Source organism: Dendrobates tinctorius, unplaced genomic scaffold (assembly GCF_039654945.1).
Source record: "Dendrobates tinctorius isolate UK_male_01 unplaced genomic scaffold, ASM3965494v1 ptg000030l, whole genome shotgun sequence".
NCBI lineage: Eukaryota > Metazoa > Chordata > Amphibia > Anura > Dendrobatidae > Dendrobates > Dendrobates tinctorius.
Genome location: NW_027361698.1, coordinates 250666 through 274164, shown reverse-complemented (window position 1 = coordinate 274164; position 23499 = coordinate 250666). Strand labels below are relative to the sequence as shown.

The window sequence follows — 23499 nt, the reverse complement described above, 5'->3', positions numbered from 1 at the left end:
TAGGGCTAGAGTTATGGTTGGGATTATGATTAGGGGTGTGTTAAGGTTAGGTTTGTGGCTAGGGCTATGGTTAGGGGTGTGTTGGGGTTAGGGTTGAAGTTAGAATTCGAGGGTTTCCACTGTTTAGGCACATCATAATAGTAAATAATAATAATCTTTATTTATATAGCGCCAACATATTCCGCAGCGCTTTACAGTTTAACAGTTTCAAAACACATGTCATAATTAACAACGTTAACAATACAATAATTAAAGCGAAATAAGACGACCCTGCTCATGAGAGCTTACAATCTACAATGAGGTGAGGGAGATACAAAGTACAGGTGTGTATTTACAATTGTATATTTACAATGAAGGTCCAGCCATCTTGAGGGAGTGAAGGATGGATGGAGATAGTGAATGGGCTACACACGCACACTTACACACAGAATGACTTTGATTAGTGAACGTGATAAGCCGCTATGAAAACATGTGTTTTGAGGGAGCGCCTAAAACTATGCAAATTGTGGTTAGTCCTAATTTCTTGGGGTAGAGTATTCCAGAGGATAGGAGTAGCACTGGAGAAGTCTTGGAGTCAGAGTGGGTGGTACGGATTAGTGCAGAGGTTAGTCGAAAGTCGTTTGCAGAGTGCAGCGATCGGCTAGGCCGATAGACAGAAATGAGGGAGGAGATGTAGGGGGGTGCCGCACCGTGGAGAGCTTTGTGGGTGAGAACACCAGGGCTCTCCAAACGTGTCATGGTGTCTGATCTCAATTCCAGCCAATTTACCACATATGGGGTATTGGCTTACTCAGGACAAATTGCACAACAACTTTTGTGGTCCAATTTCTCCTGTTACCCTTGGGAAAATAAAAAATTGGTTGCGAAAAGATTGTTTTTGTGAAAAAAAAAAAAAAAAAAAAAAGATTTTTTATTTTTACGGCTCTATAATGTATAAACCTCTGTGAAAAATTTGGGGTTTCAATGTGCTCTCCACACATCTAGATAAGTTCCTTAGGGGGTCTACTTTCCAAAACGGTGTCACTTTTGGGGGAGTTTCCACTGTTTAGGCACATTAGGGGTTCTCCAAACGCGACATGGCGTCCAATCTCAATTCCAACCAATTTTGCATTGAAAGTCAAATGGCACTCCTTGCCTTCCGAGCTCTGCCATGCGCCTAAACAGTGGTTTACCTCCATATATAGGGTATCGGCGTACTCAGGGTGCATACATTCACATGTCCTGCGTACCCAATGTTAAAAATAGGTACGCAGGATGCATGCAGAAGTAGGCAGAGCTAAATTGAAGAAGTGTGGAAGTAGGCGGAGCTTAACGGAGGAAGTAGGCAGCCCTCCACTGCTCAGCCGAACGCTAATGTGAAACCAGCCTTAACAAGAGCTTTTTTTCTTTTCATAGAAAATACAAAGCTGCACTCTCGATTGTTTAGAATGATACATCTAGAAAATTGGAACTGCATTACTGCCATAGAACATTGGTTAAGTGCTATATTATGTACATGTGAAATTTTGTAAAATTGGAAATGCAAAATTTGCTATAGGAAAATTTACAGTAAAAAGAAGGTACTTATCACATAGTTTGGCCAATGTATATGAGCCCAACTGCAACATCAATGCACCTTATGTTAGGCGTCAGATTTCTGCCCTCGCTATACAGGAATCAAGACCCTCACATTCTGCAGTCTCCTGCTCTTTGTCTACTGCAGAGGAGATTGCTTTGCAGCAACTCTCTCCGGAGGCTAAGTCCTTCGTTCCATCCTCTGAGCATGCTCGTGGGACGATCTCCCATTGGAGTTCAGGGGTCAGGTGCTCAGGTCCTGCTCCTGATTCCATTGGTTCAGCTCAGAGTTCTGGAGACTTCCGGAAGGTCCCGTTTGCTATAAAAAGTGCGCATGGCTATTCCACCATGCGCTACTATAGTCATACTTGCTGCTGTGTGTATGTTGATGGATGCATGTTCTGGTGAATGACTCATTTGAAACCCCATTCCTTTGATAATACGAATGTGAGAAGGATTGAGTTTAGCCAGTGCCAGCGCGCTATTGCTCCACGGACACACCTGCTGGCCTCCAACATCGCGCCTGCGCTATTTGCGGTGTTACACTGCAGTATTCTCTACGCCGCGCTGCTGTAGCAGCTTTAACTTGCGTTTGCAGTTGCAACGCTAGGCACACGAGTATTACGGTAGGTCTAGACGGAGTTAGTGCCGTCATCTAGGGCTTCTGTGACCAATTACCGCGTGTGCGTCGCTGAGTCCCTGTGCCTCTAACAGGCTCAACGTCATTATAATTTTCCTTTGTGTTTATAATAGCTCTGTGAGTACAACAGAGTTTGCTTGGTGCACCTGGGTGACATCTAACCCTGTGCACACTACCACCAGATTGCTCTGCCACCACCTAGCAGCGGTTTTAACAACTACCGCACGGTGGACCCCGAGCGGCGAACGCACTTCATTTATATTTTTTATTTAGTGTGTCCCGCCACTCATAACACCTTATAGTTGGGTTGCTGTCCTGATAAGTCACCTCTAAAAGCATACAATATATGGGACAGGAAGGAACCAGCTAGTTAAATCCACCTGAATCTGCTGGAATTGGGCGTGGGAGTGCACGTCACATGAGTTTGCTACAAAGGTGTCTTATCAGTACAGGGACCCAACTATAAGGTACGCATTGACATTGCAGTTGGACTCCTATACATTAGCCAATCTATGTGCTAAGTACCTTCTTTTTACTGTACATTTTGCTATAGCAAATTTTGCGTTTTCAAAATTTCACATGTACGTAATATAGCACTTAACCAATGTTCTATGGCAGTAATGCAGTTCCAATTTTCTAGATGTACCATTCTAAACAATCCAGAGTGCAGCTTTATATTTTCTTAGAATTGTTATGTTATCTGGCACCTATTCACACTAGTAGGGATGTGCTGGTCAGTTTTTCCTGTCTATGTAAATTTTGTGATTGTATTATTGATTTGTATGAGCCTGCTTGGCAATAGGTGTGACTGCAATGCCCAAAGCTTCTGCTTAGTAGGATTGCCTACATTTGGTTGTTACTTGCCTTATTCCTCTTCCCCAGGCTGCTTTGTGACCATTCTAACCATGTACTTTCCTTTTACAGACAGTAGTTGAAGACATTATTGCAGTCGGGTGGGATATTTTCCAGTTATTGCTCTTCAGCTTGATTGGAGCAGAAATATCTGTTTCCTCATTAAGGCCAGAGACAGTTGGTAAATATGATCTCACAAAATATCATCCAGTTACATTTTATATCTACTGGAAGAATGCTGAATAATTCATAGCTCAGTATAAGATATTATTAATTTAAAACTAGTTTGAGTTTCACACTAAGGCCGGGGTCACACTTGCGAGTGCAATGCGAGAAACTCGCACCTCAATACCCGGCACTGCCGCCGGCATTCGGGACCAGAGTGTGGTGTGGCTGCATGTCTTTCTATGCAGCTGAGCGCTCTGGTCCGAACCACCGGCGGCAGTGCCGGGCATTAAGGCAAGAGACTCGTGTGAGTTTTTTCGCATTGCACTCGCAAGCATGACCCCGGCCAGGGGTGGACACAGACTGTCGTGGGCCCCTGTGCAAGAAATTTTTTGGGCCCCTACCCTTCATAGGGCAACAAAGTTATTTGTTGTTATCTAATATTGAGGCTATGCAGGGCTGGATATAATATCTGTAGGGTGCTGCTGGGCTGTATTTATTATTTGCCAGTTGCAGCCTCCAAGTTATATATACAGGCCAGCACAGCCTCCAAATAACATTTATAGCCCAGCACAGCCGCCAGTTAATATATATACAGTCCAGCAACAGCCTTCAGGTAATATATACAGCGCTCAGCACAGACTCCAGTAATATATACAGCGCTCAGCACAGACTCCAGGTAATATATACAGCCCAGCACAGCCTCCAGGTATTACACAGTGCCTTGCGAAAGTATTCGGCCCCCTGGAACTTTTCAACCTTTTCCCACATATCATGCTTCAAACATAAAGATACCAAATGTAAATTTTTGATGAAGAATCAACAACATTTGGGACACAATTGTGAAGTTGAACGAAATGTATTGGTTATTTTTAAATTTTTTTGGAAATTCAAAAACTGAAAAGTGGCGCGTGCAATATTATTCAGCCCCTTTACTTTCAGTGCAGCAACCTCACTCCAGAAGTTCATTGTGGATTTCTGAATCATACAATGTTGTCCTAAATGACTAATGATGATAAATATAATCCTCCTGTGTGTAATCAAGTCTCTGTATAAATGCACCTGCTCTGTGATGGTCTCAGGGTTCTGTTTGATGCACAGAAAGCATCATGAAGACCAAGGAACACAACAGGCAGGTCCGTGATACTGTTGTGGATAGGTTTAAAGCCAGATTTGGATGCAAAATGATTTCCAAAACTTTAAACATCCCAAGGAGCACTGTGCAAGCAATCATATTGAAATGGAAGGAGTATCATACCACTGCAAATCTACCAAGACCCGACCGTCCCTCTAAACTTTCATCTCAAACAAGGAGAAGACTGATCAGAGATGCAACCAAGAGGCCCATGATCACGATGAACTGCAGAGATCTACAGCTGAGGTGGGACAGTCTGTCCATAGGACAACAATCAGTCGTACACTGCACAAATCTGGCCTTTATGGAAGAGTGGCAAGAAGAAAGCCATTTCTCAAAGATATCCATAAGTGTCGTCTAAAGTTTGCAACAAGCCACCTAAGAGACACACCAAACATGTGGAAGAAGGTGCTCTGGTCAGATGACACCAAAATCAAACTTTTTGGCAACAATGCCAAACGATATGTTTGGCGTAAAGGCAACTCAGCTCATCACCCTGAACACACCATCCCCACTGTCAAACATGGTGGTGGCAGCATCATGGTTTGGGCCTGCTTTTCTTCAGCAGGGACAGGGAAGATGGTTAAAATTGATGGGAAGATGGATGGAGCCAAATACAGGACCATTCTTGAAGAAAACCTGTTGGGAGTCTGCAGAAGACCTGAGATTGGGACGGAGATTTGTCTTCCAACAAGACAATGATCCCAAACATAAAGCAAAATCTATAGTGGAATGGTTCACAAATAAATGTAACCAGGTGTTAGAATGGCCAAGTCAAAGTCCAGACCTGAATACAATCGAGAATCTGTGTAAAGAACTGAAAACTGCTGTTCACAAATGATCTCCATCAAACCTCACTGAGCTCGAGCTGTTTGCCAAGGAAGAATGGGCAAGAATTTCAGTCTCTCGACGTACAAAACTGATAGAGACATACCCCAAGCGACTTGCAGCTGTAATCGCAGCAAAAGTATCCGCAACAAAGTATTAAGTTAAAGGGGCTGAATAATATTGCACGCCCCACTTTTCAGTTTTTGCCTTTCCACAAAAATTTAAAATAACTAATAAATTTCATTCAACTTCACAATTCTGTCCCACTTGTTGTTGATTCTTCACCAAAAATTTACATTTGGTATCTTTATGTTATGTTTATGTGGGAAAAGGTTGAAAAGTTCCAGGTCGAATACTTTCGCAAGGCACTGTATACAGCCCAGCATAGCCTCTAAACAACATATATAGCCCAAGACAGCCTCCAGGTGATATATATAGGCACCCCCGTTTTCCTTTTGTTTCATAATGCTCTCCCCCATATGCGGTCTACTTTTGGCATAGTGCTTCTCGCCCTATGTGACCCCCCAGTTTATGCTGCTTCTCCCCATGTGCTCCCCCCAGTTTATGCTGCTTCTCCCCCTATGTGTGCCGCCCGATTCATGTTTCTTCTCCCCCCCCCATGAGCCGCCCATTCATGAGCAGCCAAGGCTATGCTTCTCCCCAGGCCAGGGGCCCCCCCATTCATGAGCAGCCAGGCCATGCTTCTCCCCAGGCCAGGGCCCCCCCCCTTTCATGAGCAGCCAGGCCATGCTTCTCCCCAGGCCAGGGGCCCACACATTCATGAGCAGCCAGCCCATGCTTCCCTTCTCCCCAGGCCAGGGGCCCCCCATTGATGAGCAACCAGACCATGCTTCAGTTCTCCCCCAGGACGGAGCCCCCCAAAAATCATGCCTGCCATGCTTCATTTCTCCCCCAGGAGCCCCCAAAATCATGCCTGCCTCGATCCCAGTCCCTCAGTCCTGCTCAGCTCTGGTACTCTTACCTGGAGCTGGCAGGGCAGGCCAGACCAAGAGGAAACATCCACTGTCTGCACATTCCTGAGCTGCAGCATTTAGTTATGGGGCACGACACACAGTGACTTCACAGACACGCTGGCGCTGCGGCTGCAGCCACCGGCCGGCCGGCGCCACACGCACAGTGAGTGACAGTCAGTCTGTCTCCTCCTCTGCTCCCCCACAGTGGCAGCACAGCACTGACGCTGATCTCATCTCAGGGCTGGCTCCTCTGCATCGACGCTCGCACTCTCAGGACCCGCTCCCATGCGCCTCCTGCAGCGCTGCTCTCCTCCTTGCGCCTCAGCTCTGCGGCTCTCCACATGGTAAATTTGAATAGGTAAATAATTAGCATGGATCCAAATATTCAATTTGTCAATTTAACAAGATAGTGGCAATTGTTAAGAAGTACCTTCCCATTTTAAATACTGACCCCGCTACACAGAAAATTCTTTCAAAGGGTGTTAAATTTGTATCAAAACGTGGGGTTACTATCGGCAACTATCTTTCACCCAGTGATCATTCGTCTAATAGGAATTTTCATAGGGAAGCCCAATCCACATGGCTTGCCACATTGGGCTCATATTGTTGTGGCCATAAAACGTGGCGCCTGCAAATATATGGTTAATTCCAAAAATTTTTCTTCTTTTCAGACAAATAAGACCTATGATATAAATGTTCTCATGAATTGCAGTAGTACTAATTTGGTGTACCTCATTTGCTGCGAACAATGCCGTCTGCAGTACGTGGGATATACACCACGCGTTCGCTCTGCAAACGTTTATCGGAGCATATTTAAGATGCTCAAAATCGTACTACACGTACTCCTTCGGGTGCATCTCGACATTTTTTGCAAATGCATGGGGGTGATGTATCTAATTTAAAAGTTATGGCTATTGATAAACCAAATCTAAAATTCAGAGGAGGTAATATAACATATGAATTACGAAAATGTGAGGCGCGGTGGATTCTGTGTTTGCAGACAAGAACGCCTGGTGGTTTAAATTTGAAAAATGCTGTTTTTTATATTGAAAAAAAAACATTTTTTTTTTTTTCTTTTTCTCTTTTTGTTTGGGTCTCATACGTTACAATTCTGTTTATAATATATACTGGGTTGGTTGCATTTATATATAGATGGTTTGATGGTACTCTTTGCAAGCATATGATCTCTTGAGTTTATTTGCAGTTCACATTGAGTTAATTCATCAGGTGCATACTGATTTGTCTTCAGTTCCTAGCGCAGGATATATGGTTGGGAATTTTTAGTACCGTATTTTTAGCTTTATAAGAGGCTCCGGATTATAAGACGCACCACAAATTTTGAGAAAAATAGGAAAAAAACGTTTTTTTAATAAAATGGTGGTGCCTCTTATAATCCAGGTGTCTTATCGCTTACCGGGGATGGTGGCTGCGGTGAACTGGGGTCCCAGGGTCGCTGCTGGAGGAGGAGGCAGGAGTGGGGTGATACTGCAGGCCGCAGGAAGGGATGAGAGGGTGCTCCGTTGTGCAGCGCGCTGCCAGGGGGGCTCGTGCTGCTACCAGGGGGGGTCTGTGCTGCTGGCAGGGGGGCTCTTGCTGCTACCAGGTGGGGCTCATGCTGCTACCAGGGGGGCTTGCGCTGCTGCCAGGGGGGCTTGCGCTGCTGCCAGGGGGGCTCATGCTGCTGCCAGGGGGGGCTTGCGCTGCTGCCAGGGGGGGCTGTGCAGCAGCCCGGGGCTCTGCCCACATTTACCGGGTGTCCGTCGGCGCTGTGTCTCCGGGTCCCCAGCCATGTCTCCACGTGCCCAGCCGTGTCTCCGGCTCCAATCCCGAGGCTCTGGCGACATTTTGCGACAGGCCAGACCCCCGGGGCTCCACCTCGGTTCCCTCTGTTTGGGGCTCCGGCAATATGGCGGCCGCTGCCGGGGGCGGCGCATGCGATGATGGTGATCTCGAGAGATGAGATTTCATCGAGATCTGTCCCGAGATCACTATCAGCGCATGCGCTGCCCCCAGCGGCGGCCGCCATATTGCCGGAGCCAAAACAGAGGGAACCGAGGGGGAGCCCCGGGGCTCTGGCCTGTCGCAAAATGTCGCCAGAGTCACGGGATTGGAACCTGAGACACCGCTGGGCACGTGGAGACACGGCTGGGCACCCGGAGACACCCACAGCGCCGACAGACAGCCGGACACCCCTGCGGCCTACACCTGGTAGGGTATATCCTCTCTGTAAGACGCACCCCCATTTTCCCCCCAAGTTTGGGGGGGGGGGAAAAAGTGCGTCTTACAAAGCGGAAAATACGGTGTGTGTGTATATTATATATATGTGTATGTGTGTATATATATATATATATATATATATATATATATATATATATATATATATATATATATATATATATATATATATATATGTGTGTATATATATATATATATTGAGTACGGTAAGTATTCAGACTCCTTTAAATTTTTCATTCTTTGTTTCAGTACAGCCATTTGGTAAATTCAAAAAAGTTCATTTTTTTCTCATTAATGTACACTTTGCACCCCATCTTGACTGACAAAAAGCAGAAATGTAGAAATTTCTGGAAATTTATTAACAAAACATAAAAAAAAAAACCTGACATATCACATGGTCATAAGTATTCAGACCCTTTGCTCAGTATTGAGTAGAAGCACCCTTTTGAGCTAGTACAGCCATGATTCTTCTTGGGAATGATGCAACAAGTTTTTTCACACCAGGATTTGGGGATCCTCTGCCATTCTTCCTTGCAGATCCTCTCCAGTTTCAGTTCAGGTTGGATGGCGAACACTGGTGGACAGCCATTTTCAGGTCTCTCCAGAGATGCTCAATTGGGTTTAGGTTAGGACTCTGGCTGGGCCAGTCAAGAATGGTCACAGAGTTGTTCTGAAGCCACTGCTTTGTTATTTTACCTGTGTGCTTAGGGTCATTGTCTTTGTTGGAAGGTGAACCTTCGGCCAAGTCTGAGGTCCAGAGCACTCTGGAAGAGGTTTTCATTCAGGATTTCTCTGTACTTGGCCGCATTCATGTTTCCTTCAATTGCAACCAGTCGTCCTGTCCCTGAAAAACACCCCCATAGCATGATGCTGCCACCACCATGTTTCACTCTTGGGATTGTATTGGGCAGGTGATGAGCAGTGCTTGGTTTTCTCCGCACATACCGCTTAGAATTATCACCAAAAAGTTCTATCTTCGTCTCATCAGACCAGAGAATCTTATTTCTCATAGTCTGGGAGTCCTTCATGTCTTTTTTAGCAAACTCTTTGCGGGCTTTCATATGTCTTTCACTGAGGAGAGGCTTCCGTCGGGCCACTCTGCCATAAAGGCCTGTCTGGTGGAGGGCTGCAATGATAGTTGATTTTGTGGAACTTTCTCCCACCTCCCTACTGCATCTCTGGAGCTCAGCCACAGTGATCTTGGGGTTCTTCTTTACCTCTCTCACCAAGGCTCTTCTCCCACGATTGCTCAGTTTGGCTGGACAGCCAGGTCTAGGAAGACTTGTGGTGGTCCCAAACGTCTTCCATTTAAGGATTATGGAGGCCACTGTGCTCTTAGGAACCATGAGTACTACAGAAATTCTTTTGTAACCTTGGCCAGATCTGTGCCTTGCCACAATTCTGTCTGAGCTCCTTAGCCAGTTCCTTTGACCTCATGGTTCTCATTTGGTCTGACATGCACTGTGAGCTGTGAGGTCTTATATAGACAGGTGTGTGTCTTTACAAATCAAGTCCTATCAGTTTAATTAAACAAGGCTGGACTCCAATGAAGGAGTAGAACCATCTCAAGGAGGATCACAAGGAAATGGACAACATGTGACTTAAATAGGAGTGTCTAAGCAAAGGGTCTGAATACTTATGACCATGTGATATTTCAGTTTTTCTTTTTTAATAAATTTGCAATCATTTCTACATTTTTTTTCGTCTAGATGGGGTGCAGAGTGTACATTAATGAGAAAAAAATGAACTTTTTTTGAATTTACCAAATGGCTGCAATGAAACAAAAAGTGAAAAATTTTAAGGGGTCTGAATACTTTCCGTACCCACTGTTATTACGCATATGAAGAAAATTAATAAATGAAAGCCCAAACAATGGCAATTGCAATATTCCTTTCACCATTCCAACCCAGAAAAGAATATTTTCCTATTTTTCAGTATGTTAGTAAATTAGTAAATTAAATGGCGTCAACACTGCAACTTGTCTTGTTCAAACCGGTTCCGAAATGTTACCGCTCTTGGCAGATTGGGGTAAATAAAACAAAAGTGAAAGTACTAAACTGGAGGGAAAGGGGTTAAGATGGTTCTGAGACAAAGCAAGAAATTGATCATGAGTTCCAGGAAACAGGAAGAACAGCTGCCTGCCTTATTCAGCAAGTGTGTACTACTTTTTCTTTTTTTAATTTTACACACAATATTTTCTCCATTTACATTTAAGGATTGTGTATTGCTACGCTTGGAATTGCATTGCTCGTACGAATATTCTTCAGTTTCCTGATGGTGTCCTGTGCCGGTTTCAATATGAAAGAAAAAATATTTATTTCTTTGGCATGGATGCCTAAAGCTACAGTTCAGGCAAGTATCAGTAACTATGCCGAGTACAATAACACAGCAAAAGTTGTTGGGTTTTTTTGGGTTTTTTTCTTGAAATACACTATGGAATTTGCAATATTTATGATAAAAACCCTTCATTGTGTATTCACAAAGTACATAATAGATCGTGAAATAAAAAAAATACCCACAATTAGATGTGTTAAAAAACATGTTCCAGGGCTGAGAGAACCTTATAATTGTGTTCCTGCATCTTGATTCAGTCATGTAAAACATTTTAAAAACAAACCGAATCCTCTGCAATCCCATGCTGTAATAACTACGTACCAGGAGCTGTGGTATGATCAGACCATGTTCCTGTACAGTCAGACACAGCAGGGACACAGTTATAAGATTATCCAAGATCAATTGATTAAAATGTACTTTGTTGGTGAAACAACCCCTTTAAGGCAAATGAAAATGTAAGGTTAAACTAACATTTATTTAAATCCTAAATGCGTCTGATCTCTTTTATAATATACATGCTAGGGTACTCAAACGAGCTGTCATGAGGTTTCACTGCCACGGATTCTGACACAATGTGTCATTAGTGACATCTGCTTCAGAGACTGGGCTAGTCCCTGCTCTACTGTGCATGGGTTAGTTGCCAATTTCCACATATGCTGAGTAGGATCTTATCACTGTGCAGTATTCTTTTTAGTGCACAGTGACATTGCACTCCATCGCTGGCTCTGGTGAGAGTAAACAGCCGGTAAGAGAGCGCACTGTTGCTGCACATTATAAGGAGAATACCTTTTGCTTTTTTTATTAAAAAAAAATATCCGATCGTCAATATAATTTAAAAAAATCTAAAAAGGCAATAAGTTATGCAAATAATATGCTAATATAGCTATCAATAAAGAATCGCCACCATAAGATGCTCCATAGAATATGCCCCATAAGAGGCTCCATAGAATATGCCCCCATAAGAGGCTCCATAGAATATGCCCCCATAAGAGGCTCCATAGAATAGGCCTCCATTGATTATGCCCCCATAAGATGCTCCATAGAATAGGCCCCATATGATGCTCCATAGAATAATCCCCATATGCTGCCGCTGCCGCAAATGAAAAAAAAAATGACATACTCACCTCTTCATCGCTGGGGGACAGGTGCCGGTGTCGCTGCTGGCTCAGGACCCGGCATCTGAGATATTCACCTGTCCCCGTTCCCACGCTGCTCGCTGCTGTCTGCCGCGTTGTCTGTCAGTGATGTTCAGGCAGCAGAGGGTGCGGCGCGCCCTCTGACCTGAACATCACTGACAGAGGACGCAGCAGACAGCAGCGAAGCAGCGTGGGAACGGGGGGCAGGTGAATATCACATATACTCACCCCCCCTCTGGCCCGTCTCTGCAGCCCCATTCTCCCAGGTCTCTGGTGCCTGCCTTCAGCGGTCACGTGGTACCGCTCATTAAAGTCATGAATATGCGCACATTCATGTCTTTAATGAGCGGTACCACGTGACCGCTGAAGGCAGGCCCCTGAGACCATGAGACAAGCAGGGGGGGCTGCAGAGACGTGCTGGGGGGTCAGTATGATCTGACACCCCCGCCGACCCCCTGGCGTATATGACTCGTGTATAAGCCAAGAGGGGGACTTTCAGCCCCAAAAAATGGGCTGAAAATCTCGGCTTATACGCGAGTATATACAGTAAGTCCAGAAAACAAAGGTTTTTATTTACTTTCAAAGCAGTCAGTAGCCATCTAAAATAAGCAAACAAATAATTAAATTTTTTAATAAAACTAGAATTCTGGTGATAGGTAATCTAAGTATTTGATCAGTGTTTTTATGTTTGTTTTTAAGCCAAGATAAGTAGTTATTTACTGAAAAAAAAGAGAAATTGCTGGTCACAATACAGATGTACTACAGCGTGAAGTATAAAGACTGGGACCACACACAGGCGCCTCCTTTTTTTTTTTTTTTCCCCCGTCTAATGGGATTTCTTTCAGGGTGGAGTGCACTTATAGAGGACTAATCTAAAAAGGATCAGGAATGGATTAAAAAGATGGATTTTGGAATCTGAACTGAATATCTCCCCCTCACTAGAGCAATGGCAAGACGCTCTTAAATACTCTCAAGCTTCATCGATCTCGATGATGTTGCAGGAATCATACTACAAAATATTTGTGAGGTGGTATTATACCCCATCGAGACTGTTCTTTATAAATCAAGACAACTCCAGTTTATGTTGGAGAGAATGTGGAGAAGTGGGAAATCTATACCACATATTTTGGGGTTGCCCAAAAATTAGGACTCTTTGGGGTGAGGTATCTGTTCATATAAATACGTTTTTGGGTAGGAATTTAGCTATTTCCCCTAGCATGGCGCTGCTCTTTTTAGACCTAGAACATTTAGACTTCCCAACCATACTCATGATAGCCCATATTTTATCGGTGGTTAAGAACTCTTTAGCAGCATACTGGAGGAAGATTGAACCTCCAAAATTTGAAGATATACTTCGTAGTCTGTTGATACATAGTGCATTGGAAAGGCGTTTTGCTATAAACAACAATTTCCTGGAAAAGTACGATAAAAAATGGGGAATATGGAATGGACTTTTAGATAATTTTGCTTAGTGTTTAGAACATAGTTCTATATGAGAAGATCCAGATGAGACCTATTCTGAACATTGACTGTAGCTTTAGTTCTAGTTATTAGATTAGGGCTTAGTTTTTAGTTTAGTTAGGTTTAGGCCTCAGTAATTTTGATTACAGACTACATTTCATTGTATTTCACAACGGACTTTTAGCATTTGGACGTACCTGGTAAACTGTGAAATGTCTCGGATATTTTTCATGTGTTACATATGTATCGGTCATAAATATCATGTTACTCTGAGTTCTCTAATGTAATACCCTTTTGTTTTCCTTCCTTTTCCCCCTCCTTCCTTCCCTTTACCCTTGTGTCATTTTTATTGTAAAATTATAATAAAAAATGTTTGGTAAAAAAAGATGGATTTTTGGTAGTCACCATAAAATCTTCCGTGGAGCCTTCATTGGGGGATACAGGTAACCATGGCTGTGTGCTGCTGTCACTAAGAGGTTGACACTTTTTTGCCTAGAGTTAGCTCTTCCTCAGCAGTATAAACCCACCAACAGACAGTCAGTTAAAGAGCAGTAAGAGAAGCATTTGTAAATCCAAAACTATTAACAGGCCCAACCTGAGCATAAACCATGTAGGGTGCTGTGTCCCCCAATGAAGGCTCCAAGAAAGATTTTACGGTGAGTACAAAAAAATACATTAACCTCACAAAAGTCTGAAGGGAAGACCGAGGTAGCTGCCTGAGATGCAGAGGCCTGGTGGCAGATTGCCCAGGAATCCTCCACCGCTAGGGTGGAGTGAGCCCTTACCCCCGGAAGGGGAGTTCTGCTCTTAACCTGATATGCTTCCAAGATAGCTGAATGAATCCAGCGAACCATAGTAGACTTAGAGGCTGGGAGACCCTTAAGCCGCCGCTCAGGAATGATAAACCGAGAGCGGGCCGAAAAAGAACTGTCTTAGAAAGGTAGTAGCGAAGAGCTCTGACCAGATCCAGATTGTGGAGAGACCTTTCCAGGGGATGAACTGGGGAAGGGCACAGGGAAGGCAGAACGATATCCTCATTAAAGTGGAAAGAGGAAACTATCTTCGGAAAAAATGAAGGAACCGGTCTGATAACAAGAAAAGGAGAACAACAGGAAAGTGCCGTTAATTGCGAAACTCGTCTGTTAGACGTGAACGTGTCGTGCCCGCCATGTCTGTTATGCCGCATGAACCCTGGAGCAGTGTGCACGCGCACCGAACTATCATGCCCACCATATCTGGTATGCCGCATGACTCCTATAGCAGTGTGCACGTGCACTGATCTATCATGCCCGTTATGTCTTATGCTGCAAGATCCCTGGAAGCAGTGTGCACACGCACCTCGTGACTGTTGTGCTGCAAGATGCCTGGAGCAGTGTGCACACGCACCTCATCTCATGGCTGCCTGCCATTGCCAGTGCGCATGTGTGTTTTACCTCATGGCTACATGCCATTGCTGTGTGACCATCCATCTCTGCTCTGCCTGCTGTTATCGTCACTATGGTCCAGCAGAATCTGATCCAGCAATCCTCCTTATGGTCCTGCACACCCTGATCATGTGACCCTCTCTTTGTTCCAGCACAGTCTGATCCAGCAATCCTCTCTATGGTCTTGGAGGACTCGACCATGTGATCCTTTCTAGATCCTGGAGGAACTGAACCGGAAGTCCTTCCCTGGTCCTGACCCGGAAGTGCAGGTGCTAACGCGCTATATCAGACTGCCCCTTCCTATGGTCGGTGCCTGAGTATCGTGTTGCTTCCCTGCATGGTTGCTTGGTCTGCTGGGTCGCTCCCTGTATTCTGTGCCCCTGCACTCTGCCCTGTAGTACATCTCTGCACACGTTCTGTGCTTGTATTCTGCCTCTTGTCCCGTGCCATGTCTTGTGTTGTCTCTCATGCCGTGTTTTGTCCTTGTTATTCTTAGACTTCTTCCTCTGTTCTCTGCCTTAGCCTGTTTTGCTATGTCTCACCTTAGCTATTCTTAGACTTGTAGTCCTTCCTCTGTTCTCTGCCTTGCCTGTTTCACCATGTCTGGCCTTTGCTATTCTGAGCCTTTTAGTACTTCCACGTTCTCTGTTTCTGCCTGGTTTTTCTTACTCTGCCCTATGGTGCTCTCCAGCACATTCCATGTCTAGTCTCAAGGTTCTGCCTTGACCCGGCTCTGGGCTTCGGCCTACACTCCGCTGCTAGACTCTGTCCTATGGTACTCTCTTGAACACTTCCAGGCTAGTCTCAAGGTTCTCCCTTGACCCGACTCTGGGCTTCGGCCTACGCTCCGCTGCTAGCCCTATACTCTCTCTGTCCCGGCTCTGTGCTTCTGCTTACGTTCCGCTCCTTGTTCTGTACTTTGCCTAGCCTTGCATTGCTTCTTGCCTTGTTTCTTCGTGTGCCCTTTGCATGCACCTGGCCTTCCCTAGCCCGCCTATTTCTGCCTCAGCCGTGCTCGTCGGACAGTGACAGCTGTGTCGCCTGTTATGCCTCAGCCGGGTTCTCCTCAGTCTTGCCCGTCTGTCTGTGCCTCAGCCCGACCAGCTAGCCAGTGCCTCAGCCGTGCTCTCTGTGCTTCCTTGCACCCACGCTGTCTCTGCACTGTGCATTGCGTGCCCTCTTAGCACGCGCAGGCCATAGCCTGCTCCTTGGCATACCTCCCCATGCTTCTCTAAAAGTACGCGCAGGTCTTGCCATGTACCCTGTCGTGCCCTCTTGTGCGCACAGGCCTTAGCCTGAACCCTAGCGTGCCCCTCTGAACGTGCAGGACCTTAGCCTGAACCCTGGCGGCTCCTCTAGCGCGCCCAGGACTTTGGACCTTGAACCCTGGCGTGTCCCTACCCACGCACAATGTTTCGTACTTTGAACCCTGGCGTGTCCCTACACACGCACCATGTCTTGTACTTTGAACCCTGGCGTGTCCCCTACACACGCACCGTGTTTTGAACCTGGCGTGTCCCCTACACACGCACCTTGCCTTGCACCTTGCCCTGGACCCTGGTGTGCCCCTAGCATGCACCCTGTCTGGAACCATGCCTTGGACCTTGGCGTGTTCCCTAACACGCACCATGTCTGGAGCTCTGTCGTGCCTCCTTGCCTGAACCCTGCTTTGCCTGCCGGATGCCCGGAACCTGCCGATCGCTGCCAGAGATCATAAGCCTGACGACTGCGGCCTGATGTCTGGCGCTGATCTCCGCAGCCTGATGCCCTGATCCTGTCGATCGTTGCCAGCTGTCCGGAGTCCGATGCCATTGAGCCTTGCTTGTACCTAGGCCAGCCATCTTGCACGTACCATGCCATGGTCCGTGGCGTGCCACGCACGCACCTTGCTGTGTTTTCCTGTTATCACTTTTGCACCTGTTGTTACCCTGAGTTCGCCTTAATGAAGATACCTTGAACCCACGCCTTGTCTTGTTTCCTGCACATACCTTGTCAGACACTCGTGTCTTCCTTGAGCCGGCTGTCTGGTTCCAGCTGTCGTGGTGGCTCACCCCCTTGGTCTTGCCCCTGACACTCCCTGTATAGGGGGTGGTTCCTCACAAGGTCAGCTCGCCCTCGGTGGGTGGGTGCCACGACTCAGAGGGTCCACTCTAGAAAATGACTCAGCGATAGCTGACTCTGTCACAGAACGCCACCAAGAAAGCAACCTTCCAGGTGAGAAAGGAAGCTGTAACGTCCTGGATGGGGTCAAATGGAGAGTCTTGAAGAGCAGATAGGACCAAGATAAGACCCCATGGATCTACCGGAGGCTGATAAGTTGGAGCCAGGTGGGCAACCCCCTTGAGAAAGTTCCTGATCTGGGGTCATGACGGCAGCTCCTTTTGAAAAAGAATCGAAAGAGCTATCAGATCTACATCGGGAGCGCCCCACTTCTGACAGATCTGGGTGAAAACTTTGGGGTTCAGTGACCAGTCGCCTGAGGCAAGACCCTGCCGACTTAGAAAATCGGTGGCCCACCTTTCTACCCCCCGGAATATGAACCGCCGAGATTACTGTCTGGTGATTCTCTGCCCAGACTAGGATCCTGGATGGATCTGCTGCATGTTCCCACCACAGAGCACTGACACTCAGCTCACACTTGCAGCAGAGCAGGAGATGAGTGTCATTAGCATATCACATCCGTTATGATACGTTAGTGGGACCCCGGCCTTTAGCTGACTTAGGAGACTGTGATATTCACTATATATAGCATTGCTGTAGCACTGCTGTATATAACACAAGCAATCAGATGATCGCAGGTTCAAGTCCCCTAATGCAACTAATATACAGTAAACAGAAATAAAGGTTAATATGAACAAAAAATAACTTCAAATCACCACACTTAAATTGAAGAAAAACCACAGATTTGGTATCATTAAATTTGTAAAAGTCAAGAAAAAAAGTTGTTTTTTCATCCCTTGCAATAACTGAAAAATATGGAAAAACAGGCAATCAAAACATTATATCCACCCCAAAATTATATAAAAAAGCATCCTCTCGGGGCACAAAAACAAGTCCTCATACAGCTCCATATCCTGAAAACTGTAAACGCTACAGCTCTGGGAAAATGCTGGCACAAGCAAAAACTTTTTCCTTTACAAATTTTGACTTTTTTCACCACTTAAATAAAATAAAAACTGCAACTTTGGTATTGCAGGTTTATGGTAAGATTAACGCTGTGTAAAAAAATATATAGAATCAAAGAATGGCAGAGTTGGAAGGGACCTCCAGGGTCATTATGTCCAACCCCCTGCTCAAAGCAGGATTCACTAAATCATCCCAGACCGATGTCTGTCCAGCCTCTGATTGAAGACTTCCATTGAAGTAGAACACACCACCTCTCATGGCAGCCTGTTCCACTCATTGATCACCCTAACTGTCAAAAAGTTTTTTCTAATATCTAATCTGTGTCTCCTCCCATATATACTGTATATTTGCTGAACTGGATGATGTCATTCAAAAGTGCAACTCTTCCTGCAAAAAACAAGAGTTCATAAAAAAAATGTGGGGAATAAGAGGAGGGAAAAAATTTAAAAAAAATCAGCAGATTCTTAAGGGGTTACATTAGTGCTATTTTGTAGACTAAATAATGTGGTTGCCTTCTAGTTTAACACAATTTTGAACGACCTTGTATTGTTTCTTTCAGGCTGCCATTGGCTCTGTTGCCCTGGATATGGCGAGAAACACTGGAAACAAACAGTTTGAAGCATATGGCATGGATGTGCTTACCATAGCTTTCCTAGCTATTTTAATCACTGCACCAATAGGCGCTTTAATCATTGGTATGACAGGGCCAAAAATGCTCCAGAAATCAAACCCATGCACAGGTTCAGAAGAATCCGAGGTGACCAATAACAGGACAGAAATCTCTGGCCCAGTCTGACATACAACTCACTCTGCTAATCTATTGGACAATTTACATTTTTTTTCTAAGATTTACGGTGCAGTGCCAGCAGTAAGAACAATTTTATATTTTTTATGAAATGTATTAAATAGAAACGAGTAAAAAGATTCACACTACCCTGGTGTGGCTTCCACTCCATGGCGGCTAGACCCGGGCAGTACAAACGTCCTTGCCTGGACCATGGTAGTGCGAATCTTATATCTCATCTCTAGTATTTAAAGGGAACCTGTCAGCAGGATTGTGCTCAGTAACCTACAGACAGTGTCAGGTCGGCGCAGTTATACTGATTATAATGATACCTTGGTTGATGAAATCCATCTTGTGGTTGTTGTTTAACTATTAAACTACAAATAAAGATTAATGATATCCTTGTGCTTTGTGGGGGTTCTTCATGTGGTGCTCTGCTTACATTTTCATCTGTATGGCTTATGACAGGTCACTGATCCCTCAATGACCTGCCCCCTAGTTTACATACTGAATAAAAAAAATCATTCATTTGGCAGGCGGCGGCACATGCGCTGTAACGTGATACAGTAGAGAATATGCTTGTTTTCGTTTTATTTAGACATCGTTTTGTTTGAAAAATAAAAAAAATCGTAATCAAACTGGCACCGGTGCCGCTCCTGCGCAGTAGCATCTATCGCGTTCCGATAGATGCTATTGCGCAGGCGCCGCCATCTTGATGGAGCCTAACTTTTTTTTTCAACACCAAAATGGAGCACGCAACGCCAGCGTAGTAGCATCTATCAGAAGGATGCTACTGTGCAGGCACTGCCGGTGCCATCGTGATTAAGAGTTTTGTTTGAAAAAATTATATCTCTAAATAACACGAAAACAGGCATTATCGACCGTATCATGCTACAGCGCAGGTGCCGACGCCGCCACCTGCCTCATGAATGGGATTTTTTTTTCAGACCATATTATATTCGGTATATAAAATAGGAGGCAGATAAGTGACCTGACATAATTATACAGATGAACATGTAAGCATAGCACCACCATCAGGTGTTGCATACATATAGAGGGTTATTTTTACCAGCTCTCTCGCTATATCTGCTGTTACTAAAGAATGATTATATACTGCGTCATATTCATGGCTCACAAGAATCATTATATAAGGCCTCTTTCACACTTAAGTTGTTTGACGTCAGTCAAAATCCGCTGTTTTTAGAAAAAAATGGATCCACCTTTTTTTTTTTGGGCGGAATCCGTTTTTTTCCATAGACTTACATAAGTCACGGATTGCGACGGATGGTCGTCCGTTGCATCCGGTTTTTGACGGATCCGTTATAATTTTGGCATCCGCTGTCTTGAGTGGACGGACAATGAAACGTTTTTTGCCTGCGTTGACTGTCCGCCACGTGCTATTGTTGCAAAGCGGAAACGGATCTGTTTTTTTCACACTTTGGCGCATTTCAACTGACGTCAAAAGACTGAAGTGTGAAACAGGCCTAAGAGAGGAAGAGGACTGCAACCCTATAGCGGCACCTGTTGGAAGCCGCAATCTTTCAAGTCACTATCGACCCTTTAAGGAGTCTTGCATCATTCTGGACATATTTTTTACTTGCTGTAGATTCTGTGAAAATTACATTTTTAGTCGCATGGATTTTGTTCACTTTGTTAAAACTGTCACGACGTCAAAATTAAAGTTTCCTATGATGGGGCGTGGCTATGTAGCGGCTGAGAGAGGACGCGTTCAGGGAGAACTCCTCGCATCCTGACAAATCCTGTCAGCGGACCCGTGGTTCCGCGGCATACCTGGAGCATACGTGGAGCACCTCTGGACCCCCGCGGGAGGCCGAATCTCGGTGTGCAGACAGCAGTAGCGGCCGGCGGGACCTGCACGAGGTGGCGGCCATTTTCAGAAGCGCGTGCTCTGGCTGTGAGAGACGTTGCGCTGGCCCCCTCCTCACAGCGCTGACAGGACGGTGAGCACCTATTCTGTGGATCTGACATGGAGAAGCGGTGAGCGCTCTGGAAGATTGGGCCCCACACTCCCCTTTATTAAGCTACCCAGCTGGTCAGTGCTATTACTTTAGGGTCCTCTGGACCCATCCCTGGCTGCTGTCTCTGTGGGCACTGCGGTCCCTCCCCGGCCATAAGGCCTCTCGGTTACTACTTAGAGCCGAATTTTATCCTCCTGGGTGACCCTTCTGCTCTTTGCTGCCCCTGGGACCCTTATCATCATCATATTATAGCGCTACTGTGCTTGTAACTTGGACCTGGGAATCTCCTGGACATACCATTTCAGTTGCCCGGCTGTGCCATATTGCTATTGATAATGAACCGCTCCAAGGGGGCAGGAGCAGCTGAAAAATTGAGAGTTTGCTAGACCTGACCATTCTGACACCACACGGTCCCTCAGAAATAACCCCTCACAGGTTCAGCGTAAAAACCGCCCCTCTGAGGGTGAAGAGGAGAGTGAGCAGGAGGAATTAACCCTCAAGCAAGCATCTGAACAACTGATGCAAGCCATCTCTTTAACTAGGACATCGCTGACTGGGAAAATAGAGGACGTGTACACCGAGGTGGGGCGTCTTCGACAAGATATGCAGGCCATGAGAGGGCGCATTACGGAGGTGAAGACAAGGGTGTCCAACGTAGAGGACACCATCGCACCCATGGAAGCCAAGCTTACGAAAGCGGCGGGCTCGGTAAACGCATGGAGGCAAAAAGCAGATGACCTGGAGAATAGAATGCGTCAGAATAACATCCGAGTTATTGGTCTGCCGAAACGCTCGGAAGGTCAACATCCGGAACAGTTTCTAGAAGATTGGCTCAAAACTTCTCTGGGAGATGAATTCTCCCCAACATTTGCTGTGGAAAGAGCCCATAGGGTCCCTACAAGACCTCTTCCTCCTGGAGCCCCACCTAGACCTTTTTTTGGCGGGTCTCCTCAACTGCAGGGACAGGGATGCGATTCTACATCTAGCTGGACAAGAGTCCCATTAAGTTCAACAATGCTACGATCTCAATTGTTCCAGACTTTTCCATGGAACTTCAGAAACAATGAGCACAATTCATGGAAGTCAAGAAGCGGCTCCGGGAGAGGAATGTCGTGTACTCAATGATCTATCCGGCCAGGCTCCAGGTGGTCCACGAGGGTTCTTCTCTATTTTTTATGGATCCGGCGGAGGCGGCTGAGTGGCTGCGGTCCCGCAAAGGGTCTGCTGCGAAGGAATCCTAATGTTTCTACTGTTAATCAGAATTCTTTTCATTGATGGTTTGATTGGAGCCTTTTCCACGGACGCCCGGATTACCAACAATACCGGACACTGATCTCAGTGTTGGTATCCCCGTGTCTATTTCGTGATGGGAGAGCAGGACTTTGCTCCTGTATTGTTTGTTTATCCACTTTGATGTTTTTTTATAGTGGTTTTGGTTTTATTTGATTTTAGGTATACTTCGCAGCCAGCAGCAGTTTCAGCTTATGTGTGGTGTCTCTAAATTTTCCCCGGGTACTGATGTAGGCCATATCCAGCGGAGTAAATATGGGGTCTGAGATGATATGTATGATATGGAATGTGAGAGGTATAAAAAAAACCCCGGAAAAAGATCAAAGTCTTCTCGCAGATTAGACATTACCGCCCTCACATTGTGGCCTTGGTGGAGACGCACCTGACCAGAGATAAAACTCGGTGTGTGCAGAAGCCTTGGGTACAATGGTCTGTTCACGCATTCCATACTAGTTACTCGAGGGGGGTCTCACTGTTGGTGCATAGAGATGTTAGATGGGAAGCCAGGGAGACCCAGAGGGATCCTGAGGGTCGTTTTGTCTTCGTCTATGCATCAGTAAATACCAGGAAATATGTGATTTTATGTGTTTATAATCCACCTCCGGCTAATATGTCCATTCTCCAGAAGGCGATGAGTTTCGCCCTAAATTATCCGGATGCAGATGTTATCTGTATGCGGGACTTCAATATGGTTATGAGCAATCATCTTGATAAATTGAGACTGGATGATGGAGTAGCTGGGGGGTTCCTTCGCTGGCAGCAACCCAACTGTGGCTATTTATGGGGGGTAACGGGTGGCTAGATTTGTGGAGAGTGCGGCATCCTGAGTTGAGAGAGTATACCTGCCACTCATCCACTAGGCGCTCCCTGTCGCGCATAGATTACATATTCGGAGCCAGTGGTCTGGCAATGTGGGTGGATAGTGTGGAGCATGGCAATAGAGGGATCTCAGACCATAGCCCGGTCATCCTCAATCTTAAGTACGGGCAATTAAATGATAGGATGGTTTGGAAGTTGAACCCTTTCTGGCTGAAACTGATAGTAACCCCCGATAGAACAATCGATCAATTGCATTGTTTCATTTTGTCCCATCAGGAAACTCAGGATATTAATTTATTTTGGGGTGCCCTTAAGGCATATCTGAGGGGCTGCTTATCCTCCACAATATCTTATATTAAGTGGGTAACCTCAAGAGAGGATGATGTGATGGAACGGCGATTGAAGGTTTCAGAGGCTGCATACATATCTAACCAAACCAATGGCAATAGGATTGAGTCGTTGGCTGCCCAACGATTATACACCCAGCACATAGACACTAAGTCTAAGTGCAAATTATTCAATGCTCGCCAGTCTTATTTTGAACTGGGAAACCAAGCAAGTAAACTTTTGGCCTATCTGGTGCGCCAACATAATACTTCTAATACAATATTACAGATCCGTAAGTCGGATGATTCGTTGGTGTCTTCAACCGAGCAGATTCTTGGCTGCTTCTATGATTATTACAAGTCATTATATGAATCTAAAAGTGGCTCTGATAATTTGGAGTGTTTGTATTACTTGTCAGATGTAACATTCCCTATCT

General features: G+C 45.5%; 1 protein-coding gene across 4 annotated transcripts in view; it reads left to right on the top strand.

Moving 5' to 3' along the window:
* LOC141086092 (sodium/hydrogen exchanger 9B2-like) overlaps positions 1-19047 on the top strand; it is a 149978-nt gene extending 130931 nt beyond the window's left edge. For all 4 annotated transcript variants that reach the window (XM_073571786.1, XM_073571788.1, XM_073571787.1 and 1 more), the window contains 3 exons: positions 3119-3227; positions 10599-10735; positions 18424-19047. In XM_073571786.1, the coding sequence (XP_073427887.1) occupies positions 3119-3227; positions 10599-10735; positions 18424-18660 (483 nt within the window). In that variant the 3' untranslated portion in view covers positions 18661-19047. The remainder of the gene's footprint in view (positions 1-3118; positions 3228-10598; positions 10736-18423) is intronic.
* The last annotated feature ends 4452 nt before the right edge of the window (positions 19048-23499 follow it).